This window comes from Papaver somniferum, chromosome 7 (assembly GCF_003573695.1).
Source record: "Papaver somniferum cultivar HN1 chromosome 7, ASM357369v1, whole genome shotgun sequence".
Lineage (NCBI taxonomy): Eukaryota > Viridiplantae > Streptophyta > Magnoliopsida > Ranunculales > Papaveraceae > Papaver > Papaver somniferum.
The window spans coordinates 212,966,606-212,978,667 of record NC_039364.1 but is presented as its reverse complement, the minus strand read 5'-3'; the positions used below and the strand labels follow the sequence as shown (position 1 = coordinate 212,978,667).

The following is a 12,062-nucleotide window of genomic DNA, read 5'->3' as shown; positions in this document are numbered from 1 at the left end:
GTTGATGATGAAACGAAAGTGAAATTTGGTTAGGTTTTCTGATGAAGCCTAATTTATATGGTTGATTTTCAGTTTCTTTTTCAGTTTTTCAGATCATGGTCTGTTATCAGAGAGAGAAGAAACGAAGTTATATGGTTGATTTTCAGTTTCAACGGCTAGTGGATCAATTCTCTGCAACGACTAGTGGATTAATTCTCAGTTTCAGTTTTCCAGGTGCAGATCAAAAATCGAGAGCGAGTGAGAGAAGACTGGGAACGAGAGAAAATGAAAATTTAATGGGTCCGATCTAGTATGATGTGAAATATATAGTGGGGGCATTTTAGTAATCTAATAATTCCGTATTTTAATTCCTAAAATTAGTAGGGATGTATTTATTTTGGGAAAGGATATATTTGTTTGGTTACAAAAGTAGGGACATATAAATAATGTACCAAAAAAAAGGGTATATTAATTAAATATCCTTAGTTTTGACACCCAACAAATATAACCCTTATAGAACAATAAATATACCCCTATCATTTAAAAACCTTATTCATTAAAAAATAGATTACCTTAATACCCTCACTTATAATATTATTTTTCATTTAAAAACCTTATCCCTTAACAAATTTCTTTTTCTATTACTTCACAGCCACCATCACTAGCATCGCCGCCACCACCCTCCACCATGACCACCATCACCACCACCATTCCACCACCACCGCCACCACCACTAATGTTCCTCCTCCACCACCACAATTTTCGATGTTGTCACCGCTGCTGCCGCCACCACTGTCACCGCCATCACCGCCGCCGCCATCAAAATTCGGAATAAATAACTAGAAAATATTCCAGTTCGGTTGTGTCAACAGTGGAAGTGAGATCAACAATGGAAGTTGACCCAAAAATTCAGCACTCAGGAACAACATTTCCAGATTATAGTGTCAACAACCAAAGTTGATCCCTTTAAGTGGGATCAACAACTGAAGTTGATCCCATTAAGTGGGATCAACAATGGAAGTTGATCCACAAAAATTGGGATCAACAGTTGGAGTTGACACCATTTATATGAGTTTGTTTCCTGTAAAAACCAATAAACCTGGAACCTCCAAACTGACATATCATTAATAAGCACAAGAATAACATTTACAAAAAATAAACCAGAATGTACGTTATTACAAACATAACAAATACAAACTAAAAACATAAAAAGGAAAGAAAGATCCAACTAGTATGAAACCTAAAAAAGATGAAAAAAAAGTTGTAGTGAATCAACTTCAACACATCAAGCCCTTTCGTGCTGGAGCAGTGAATCAAAAATCTCTGCAAGAACCATCTTTGGCCTGCAACAAACAAAGTTTGACAAAAAAAATGACATATACGAATGAGTGAACTTGGCGTGAGTCGAACATGCATCATCCGACGTGGAGTCAGTCATGCTACCATTGCACCACAAATTCAACATTTGAAGAACTCTACAACTATAAAATCCAACAACACCACCACTACCATTAGTCGAATAACAATACACAAACACAAACCAGCAAGAAATTGAACTAATTTTTTTTAACAAACATGATTTAAACTACAAGCATGACTATACTAGTCCAAGGAAATTTCGTCAACAATAGGAGTCAGTAGTTGATCCCATAAAAAAATGTTGTCAACAACAGGAGTTGATCCCATAAAATTTGAAGTCCATAGATTTTTCGACTATGAAACAAAACATCAACGAAAAAACATCAAAATGATCCACCAACAACCTAAAAATCTAAATCTACCTGCATACAAAAAAAATATGTAGCAAACATGATTTAAACTACAAGCATTACTATACTAATCCAAGGAAATGTTGTTAACAAATAGGAGTTGATCCCATAGATGGGATCAACAACTGTAGTTGATCCATAAAAACTGAAGACCTTTACTAGCTTCACTGCAACAACACCTGCCACAATCACCACCACCACCACTACAATAACATCCAGTACCACCAGTACAACACCAAATAAACACAAATCACCTAAATCATTACCAGTAAACAATTGAAACATAATCATATAGAAATTATTGATTTCGCTGAATTTTATTAAATCAAAACCAAAATCACAAGAAATTTATAATAGTTTAAAAATTAAATTGATTGGTTACATTTCCATTTAATCTTCATGTCGATTGGTATTTAAGATCACATCTATCTATCTTCAAAAATCGATTTTCATGCCATATCACTAATTTCCCAGATCAGAAAAATTAATGAAATCGAAATTATCAAATCTAAATCTGAAGTTTATTGGTTCAAACGAATTGTTGTGAATCAATGATGATTTGTTTTTGTTCATGATCTCACTCAAAGCACTCAAACCTCTCTCTCAAATTTCACTGGGAAAAAATAAACAAAAATGTGAAGATCGAGATAGAGATGGCGATGGTGGTGATGTTGATGTTGATGGTGGTAATTAATGGTGATGGCGTCGGAGATACAGATGGTGGTGTTAGTGTTGGTGGCTGCAATGAAGATGATGGTGGTGCAGATTCGATTTTGAGATCTGAAATGAAAAGAAATTGAATTATTTTTTTTAAAACCTTACTAATATATCAGGGATAAATCGAAATCAATTTTAGTGATATATCTGCAATTTATAGTGGAGGAAGTGGTGGTGGCGATAGCGGCGATGGAGCTGGTGGTGGTAGTTGCAGAAGCTTCGTTGGTGATGATGGTGGTGGCGGTGGTTGTAGTTTAGATCTGGAAAAATGAAAATAAAGAAAAAATATTCTTTAAAAGCGTATTGAAAGAGGAATAGTGAATATGGAAACAAAATAAATGTTAATGGACCCCTGATGGGCTTATAGATGGAGAGGGGTATATTTATTGTGTGATAAGGATATTTGTGAAGCATATCAAAACAAGGGACATTTATATAAATATAATTACCAGAAAATATATATAAAAATTATAAAAATTATTTCTCGGTTGCTGCTGTTGTGATCGCGATCGCGATCGCCAATTCACCCAATCATTCTTGTATAAACTACTCTTTGCTTTTGAATAAAAGCCCCATGCGGCAGTCTTTTTATAATTTGAGTGCAAATTGTTGCTAGGCTCCCAACCCTTTCAGTCAATCCTATGTAATGTGCATTCTTTTCCTTTTCAATAAAAGCCTTAGTGGCCCTCGTTTAATTAAATAATAATAATAATAAAATCCTTAGTGGCCCTTATTGGCCTTTACTACCTTGGATGAACTAAGCGAAGACACTATTTTATTTTTAAAGCGATTGAGAAATTGCCTTGTTAGATACGATGCCAATCATAAAATCGGTAGTTCTCTTTTTCATAGATTGGGTATTATTATTCAAAAGGGAATTGGTGCCCAGCTAGTGGCAAGGCTTCCAACACACACTGTGCAATTGTCGACTTGTTTTGCTTCTCTAATAAAATCCCTATGAGGCATCTTTAAGTAATATTAATAATAATAATAATATTTCTTCGTAAGACATGGCATCTTATCTTGGGGATCATCAGTTCGGTGTAGGAATCCCTTGTGGGGCAGAAGGTATTCTCCACTCTGCAAAGAGACTCTTGGAAATGAAAGGTACACATGACACAATGTCTATGCTTCTTATTGACTTCTATATGCTTTCAATATGGTTGATCGTACCACGTTAATTCATGAAGTGAGACTTAGGTGTCCTAGTATCTCAAGATGGGTGGAGTTTTGTTATGCTACTCCTGCAAGACTCTACTACGACGAGTATGTTTTTTCTTCAGCCCTTGGAGTTCAGCAAGGTGATCCCCTGGGTCCATTGTTGTTTGATTTGGTTCTACATCCACTTGTGAATATGATATCAAGTCAATGTAACCTTGATTTCCATGCCTGGTACCTTGATGACGGTACGATTGCTGGTGACACCATGGAAGTGGCTAAAGCTCTCTCTTGATTATTCAAGCTGAAAGCAACAGTCGTGGATTACATCTTAACATCAATAAAACTGAACTATTCTGGCCAATCATTGATCCTAAAAGTCAGTCAGTTGATGTTTTTCAGGCTAACATTAGCAGACCTTCTCAGGGTGTGAAGTTGTTGGGTGGTCCTGTAAGTATTGATCCGTAGTTCTGCAGTGACTTAGTGAAGAGCAAGATTGAAAAAGCAGTTTAACTTATGGAGGCAGTCAAGCAATTGCAAGACCCACAGTGTGAACTGCCTTTGCTACGCAGTTGCTCAAGTGTTTCGAAGGTTTATTTTAATATGAGAACTATTAATCCCTTTGTTCTTCAACATGTTCTTTCTTGTTATGACCTACCCCTGGTACATTTCTTACGGCATATAGTAACAGGTGATGGGGCAGGGTTTGTGCCTCTCCAACAACGTATTGCAACCCTATTTTAGAAAGATGGGGGTCTCGGTGTCCTCACGGTGGCAGATAAAAGCCATTATTTTTTATCTTGCTTCGTGTATTCAAACGAGCTTTCTGCAAGAAACCATCCTCAAGCTGCTTCCTGGTTCAGACCCCAACCCTGGTCTTCAACAAGCTATAAAACATTTCATGCAGGTTTGTGTCTTGTCCTCCTTCAACCTTAATACTATTGCCCCCTGTTCCATGCACTCTTTGGTAATACAGTATTTCGAGGTTGTTAAGAGGGACATTCCTAGTATTTCCCCATGTCTGATCATGATGCTATTCTTTGGAAAAGCAACAGGCTCAGCCATGCTCAAGATTACCTTAAAGCTATACCTATCAGTGGGCTTAACCAATCGTTTGGGCCAAGGCAGTTCAGGGCTGTGGTTTGTTATAGGCTTGATATTCCCATTTTCAGTACGGTTGAGGTGTGTGCTTGTTGTAAAAGAAACATGGATGCATTTGGGGATCATGCACTTCACTGTGTGAGTGAAGTGGGGCTCAATTTTCGGCATGATTTGGTTAGGGATGTCATGGCGGGTATTTGCTACAAGGAAGGAGTTGCAGCTAGAAAGGAGGTTGCGATGAGCATTTTAAAAGAACAAACGAATTGTTTCAAAAAAAATTCAGTAATTTCGGCCAGGTTTTAATCACAATGACCTAGTCGTTTTGACCAGAAAAAAATGAAAAATTCAGATTTACGGTTTGGATAACGGACCATGACCAAACCGTAAACAAAATATCGGCAGAGTCTGTATAGTTTCCAGGCCGTAACAAGTTTTCCAGAAGCATATACGGTTTGGAATTTCTTTTTGCGACTGGGATTTAACTGGTTACGGCAGAATATTCTAGCCGTTGGTTGCGATTCCCATAATTACGGCTGGTTTACCTAGCCGTAATTTTGGTTGGTTTTGTAAATTTTGTTGTCGTATTCCATCAATTTTTTCACTTTCATTCATCAATTCATAATGTTACCATTACATAATTAGGTCGCATTACATTCAAATAGTTATACCCAAACGGAAAAAGGAAAACATAGAGTATTACAACTAAATAGTCAAGCTTTGTTGAAAATCTCAATAAACTCTTTCATGATCCAATAGCATTTTTCATGCTCAAATTCTTTGCGACGAATAACTTTGTATCGGGAAAGTGCCCAGGCTTCCTAGAAAAACAAATCAATATGAAGTTAGTATATTATTCAAAACTTACTTGATGAAAAACTTTTACACATACTCACTTTATCGTAAAAGGACATATCGGGACTCATTGCCTTACTCATTCCAATTGCATCCTTAAAACTTCCATTTCTAGGTAGATCTTCGAACCTTTCCTTTATTTGGTTCATTGATCTTCTATTTTCATTACCATCTATGACAACAAAGATCATAAATACGCGATTCCATTGAGAATCATCACTTTCGCCCCACGCTAATGTCTTGATCTTCGTCATGCTTTCTCACCGTGAGCGACACTCTTACGATTGCAACATCTTCTTCGGTAGTGTATCAGGGAGGCATTTTTCTTCTTTTTTGTTACAACAATTTGAGAGTTTTGAGAGTTTTTGCACAAATTCTTTGTTAGAGGAGGGTTATTTTATAGCAAAGAATGACCCAACGGCTAGTTTTTCCATTCCTCGGAAAAATCAATGCAATAACTTATTTCAATTAACATTTTACAGCTAGAAAAATGTTAATCATTTGAGATCCCAAGATTTATGGCCAGGATTAATGGAACGACCGGGCCGTATTATACTATCGGCTGGGTTTCGACCTTTATCAAGCCGTAATTCTAAACATTCCCAACCGATTTAAATACGTCCCAGCCGCAACCTTAGTATTACGGCTCAGTCGGGGTTAAAACCCAGCAAGGAAAGCCAAAACGACTTGGTATTTCTATATTTCCTAGCTGTAAATCTGGGACTACCTTGAGTTATTGCATTGACTTTTTTATAAAAATGAGTTATTACATTGACTTTTTTGAGGAACGGCTAGTTTTTGAAAATACTAGCTATTCTTTGCTATAAAATGACCCTTATTGTTCACAAACTTTCAACCTCTAATTGTGCAAAAACTCTTTCTCTCACAAACTTTCAACCTCTAATTGTTTCCAACAAAAAAAAAACATGGTTACTCGCTACGCCGTCAAAGAAGATGTTGCAATCGTTAGAACGTGGCTGGCGGTAGTAAAACATCACGAAGATCTAAACATTTACATAGTTGAAGAATCCGAACTTTTTTGGAACCGTGTGTGTATTGTTTTTGTGGCCTTAGACGGAAATCATAACGAAAAATCGATGAAACTCATTAAGTAAAGATTCGAGAAGCTCTTTCCATAATTGAAAGCTTTCAAAGAGGAATGAAAGTCGTAATGTAAAACAATCCCAATATGCCACATGCTCAAAGAGTAAGTTTGTCAGTAATTCGTCCATCAAGTATTGTTTTTCATAGCATAAAATTTTAACTGATTTATTTTTTAGTGGGAGATGGCCGAAGCCAATTATGAGATGTTCATGGCAAGAAGTTTGACCTTCATGGTTGTTATAGCGTCTTGGAAGAAAGTACTTATGCTGATTTCGATCACTATTATTAAGACCCTTAATGTAATGATCTGTTCTTTAAAGTTTATGCTATGAAATATGTATTCCCTTTCAGTTTCAATGAAATGCTATGAATTATGTATGCCTTTTCCCTTTCCTTGGTCCCTAAAGTTGCACAATTATACAAGAACAGAGAAACAATTTACTTTCATTTAGATTCTCACGGTTAGGAAATGATAAAAAAAACCAGCCGTTGCCAAGGTTAACGGCTGGGAATTGCTTTCCAACCCAACGGCAATAGCATTAAACGGCTAAAAGAACCGCAAGACCAAGTCGTAAATGTTAATTACGGCCTGGAAACTTTTGTCATGGATAGGACCCTAACGTTACGGTGAGGAAATCCTAGCGTAGGTCAAGATATTTTTAAGTTTTTTTTGCAGATACAGAACAACTTACGGCTAGGAAAGACCCAACTGTGGAAAGTACTTCACGGCTGGGACTTCTTTGTGTCTCAGTCGTAGCCACCTTTTGGTCGACTAGAACTCCTAGCCGTAATCAGCCCAGAAGCAGATTTCCTAAACCCTAAATTCATCAATCTTACCTGTCAAGACAATCTAATGTTAAATAAATGGTGGATTTTTCGATTCTTAACAAATTCTGGTGTTTGGACACATTCACTTGGAAATATTCATTCACCAAATCTTAAATTGTGGTTCATTACCTTTATAAACATCAGAATTTGTGCAGGTCAATATGGATTCAATCCAAATCGTCCTAATCTTGTCGTATTAAGAATCAACCTTAATAAACATTTTTGAAAATTGACGAAGATTTGATCAAAAAAATTGGTTTTGTTGTTTGATTTTGAGAAGAAAAAAGAGAAAATATGTTATGAATTAATTTTGTTTTGATTTTAGGTATTATTATAATCAAAGAATAAATTTGACTTTTCATATGAATTAGGTCCCCTTATCCACCCTAAGGATGTTAGATATCCTATAAAGCCCCCAAAACCCAAAGGATTTAAGACCCAGTAATAGGATTCACCAGATATATCACCATTGCCATATAACCAAAAAGCAACCAAAGTGATATTGTGACAAAAGAATGAAGATATGTGATAATGTACAAGATTACAGCCTTATGACCCAATTTTTGGGCACTAAATATCAAACTCACTTTGACTAAATTTGGGCACTTATAAATATCAAACTCACTTTCACTAAAATGCACAATTTAAGGAAACGTGACGAGTGTAACGAGGTAAGTTGTATACATGGGCGTTGAATCCTTGCTTGAAACCGTTCTCGTCCAACAACTTGAAAAAATCAAACGGGATTTCTGTTTTTGTTGTCAAGCATGATGGTGTTCCCGTGATTATGCTATAAATCATCTACCAGAACTACCGCAATACCCTTACTTGAAGAAGATCCCAAATCCCCCCTTAAAATGGATGATCTACCTCTACTAAAGACAGGTCTAACAACACTATTCTCAGCGACTAATTCTTGCTTCCCAACTTTTCCAACAATAACAATATTGCTGGGATTTCCTTGCAAGTCTGTCTCACTTCTACTCTTAGATAGATTATCAGGTATACATGAAACTAAAGAGTTGCTCAAATCATTTTCTGTGGGAGAGCTCAAGTGGCATGCAGTCAAAACTATACTCCGAGTTTCCGGAGCAAGTTCTTTCAGGAGATCAGCTATGTCCTTTTCATGCTTCCTCTTTTGTTCGCTGAGCTCCCTCTCATGTTCTAACATAAGCTGCTTTAATTTTTCTATGATAATTGTCACATCTTTCTGCACACTGCCAATCATCATTTCACAATTCTCAGGAGTAGACATCTGTTTGTTGGGTTGTTGATCTGCAACCTCCGTATTTTGAATATCGCACGCTCTTGAAGATACATTAACTTCAACTTCTGTGTTTTTCTCACCAACCTCGTCACTTGAATATCCATTGCCGCCTTTGGAGCACATATTCAAGCCACTACTTCCAATTTGTAGTGTAGAATCTTCTTTCTTTTTTATTAAAGCAACATCGTTTTCATAATCTTCCTCACTTTGATGCCCACACTGAGATTCATGATCATCAACTAAACAGCGATCGCCAACACCAGCATCCATCTGAGAAGCTAAGTTTGCCTGGGTAGTAGGCCTTAGTGGAGAGCTTCCACCCACAGACTTGGGGGAGTCGCACCAGTACCTCCTACCCGAAGGGAGTCGTTCAAGAATAAGCCCACTTGAACGAGGATCAGAATCACTTCCCATTGGAGATAATTCGTCTTTGGTTTCGGGCCCATCATCCGAAATTGAAACACTCCCATCAAAATTCTCATCTAGTCCTTTTCCAGGTACCCACTCTGGAATATGCGACCGAATTTCTAAATCAATCATATCAGCAATAGTTGTAACATCTTGATTTGTAAGATCTAACTCTACAACCATTTCACTAGCAACACTTAATGTTGTGTCAACCTCAATATCGAAGGGGAAGTGAATATTTCGAGCATGACCTGTGCCCCAAATACAATACAACAAAAGACATTCTTAGATGCTCCTGAACAATGATAAACTTCAGGCACAATAGATTAACTATTTGAACAAAACAAAAAAGCAAGAGAAAAATGAACAACCTGTCGGATCTGGGATTCGTAGTTTCAAGAATATAGTGTTTATGTCTTTCCTTTGACCTTCTATGAGGAAGCCTCTATTTGACCCATGAATATCCTCGTCCGTACTAAAAGAACCTGTGCTATTACTGTTAAGATCTGCATTTTATTTATATCAGTAAGTAACGAGATAGAAGAAAAGTAAACACACTTAGCAACAAACAACCCATAAGTAAGAAAATCCGAAGCAGTTGAATAAACGAATACAAGAGTTTCATTTTAATTTTCTCACCTGAATGACTAGGATTTGGTCGTAATGAGCGACCTACACTTTCATTCTCTTCATCCTGGAGAAAAGGATCCAGCAATAGCTCCGCAGCAGGCAGTCTATGAGAGGCATTAGCAATGCATTTTTCTATGAACATTCTCACTCCGGGATCCTTCACCTTTTCTAACGACGCAGGCTTTTTGCCCTGCAGAGGCACAATTGTAGGTAGCCGATTATAAACATGAACACCTTAGCTATTAAAGTTGGGTTCTCATCATTAATTTTCAACGAAATTGGATCAGTGGATTGGCATAGCTAAGAATTGTGCAAAATGAAAAACTGTAAGCAGTTGCCAAAAATTTTGGTCCTACCGAAATCACTTTCTTGTAAATTTGAGCCGCATTGTTGCATTCCACGTAAGGATACTCAAAGGTTACCAATTCCAATAAGCACATGCCAAAGGCGTATATATCTACAAGCTCATTGTATTCTTCCTCGTAAAGCTCTGGTGCCATGAACTCGGGAGTTCCTGCAATTAAAGAAACTTTAGCCCATCCTGCACTTTCAAAATTACAAATTTAATATTTGCAGAGATTATTACAGTTTACAGGGAGTATACTACTAACTACTCAGTACTCACCAATCACACTATGAGCTGAAGCAGCTTTTTTGAGAATGGCAGCCAGTCCAAGATCGCCAATTTTCACCTCCCCTTGGTTCCCATTAACGAAAATGTTATCACATTTCAAATCACGATGAATTACAGGCGGGTCATGACTATGCAGATAGAGAAGACCCTGCAAGATCTGCCTCGACCAATTCTTCAATGCCCTTAAATCCACATGTTTGTGTTTCTTTCGGTACCTAAAACAACCCACCAAATTTGAATTCAACATATCCCAAAAAAGAAGAATCAACAATAACTAAGAGATAAGCAAGGATCACTCACTGTCGCAATGTTCCAGAAGTAAATATCTCAGTGATAAAGTTGATATAATTGTGTTTTGTATCAACCCATGAGTTGTAAAACTTGATAATGTTCTTGTGTTTCAATGTCTTGAGCAGATGAACTTCGGAGTAAAGGCGTTCCAAATCTTCCGAGTTTCTTAATACATCAGCTACTTTAATCTGATTCCATGCTACTTCAATTCCTTCCCTTTCATCAAATGCTTTGTACCTGATAAAAATATATACAACTTAATTAACTGTAGAATTCATATATGCAATGGTCCTTAACCCAGATAAAGGGACCATGAAACCAAAATGTAACAAAAGACGGAAAAAAAAAAAAAAAAAAAGGTAAGAAAGTATACACTGTTTTGAATGCCCCTTTTCCTAAAATCTCTTTATACTGCAAAAGAACAAAGAACTGTCCTAATCAGATATTAGTGGAATTACGGGCAGGTTTATTAACCACAGTTATGGTGAAGGAGTATACTATGATGTAGACAATTTTGGAACTCAGGTTCTGGGTTTCAATTCAAATTATTAAGAAAGTAAATCAAAAGCGCCAACAATGAAAGCCTAAACACGGATTGAAATAATAAGTTACTTACACGGCCGTATCGACGAGTTGGATCGATCTCTTCAAACGTATCTGAATCATCTGTGTCTTGTTCATTTGAAGAATCTCCAGGCATTGAATCCAAAACTCAAAATTCCGAAACCAACTAAAGTTTCAAGAAACCGGTTTACAGATCTAAACAAATCAAAAATCAATCTAAACAATGAAAACAGAATGAGAATTTTCAAATCTAAAGGAAGGGAAATTATATATTTTTTTTTATATAGAATTGGAAATGATTCCCGAAATATTGAAAAACAAGGGGAAAATAATAGGAGAAGAAGGTTTTGTATGGAGGGATCGATTGAAGAAAGGCGTTACGGAAATGGAGTGCACTAGCAATAAAAGTTAAGATACAGAGAGGGAAACATAAAAGTTAAGCGTGTGAGTGAGTACTAGTGAAACCGTGCGAATTCTAAAGAGAATTGCTTGACTGACAAAAATGCCCACACGCTTATCCATGAGTATTTGTGATTTTTTCATTTGATTAAGGGAATAAAAGGGACTTTTTGGGTATAGCAAAATCTATCCCATGTGAACCCGAAAAGGTATTTTCTAACCCAAATTCAATTTAAAGTCATCAACTGAATAATTCAAGTCAAAACAACCGTTCGTTTTTGTGTTTTAATTCAGATCCGTGTTTACTGTGATTGGCTGTCCCCTGATGGGTAGGGCAAAAAAGCATCAGCTCGAAGTAATG

The 12,062-nt window shown here is 36.8% G+C and overlaps 1 protein-coding gene across 1 annotated transcript; it reads right to left on the bottom strand.

Moving 5' to 3' along the window:
* Nucleotides 1-7,953: 7,953 nt before the first annotated feature.
* Nucleotides 7,954-11,695, bottom strand: LOC113299512 (probable serine/threonine-protein kinase WNK3). The gene is made up of 8 exons (XM_026548531.1): nucleotides 11,355-11,695; nucleotides 11,112-11,149; nucleotides 10,748-10,975; nucleotides 10,439-10,662; nucleotides 10,170-10,327; nucleotides 9,823-10,003; nucleotides 9,555-9,689; nucleotides 7,954-9,434 (listed from the first exon to the last, which is right to left on the bottom strand). The coding sequence occupies exons 1-8, from the start codon at nucleotides 11,436-11,438 to the stop codon at nucleotides 8,299-8,301; spliced, it is 2,184 nt and encodes a 727-aa protein (XP_026404316.1). The 5' UTR covers nucleotides 11,439-11,695; the 3' UTR covers nucleotides 7,954-8,298.
* Between the last annotated feature and the right edge of the window lie 367 nt (nucleotides 11,696-12,062).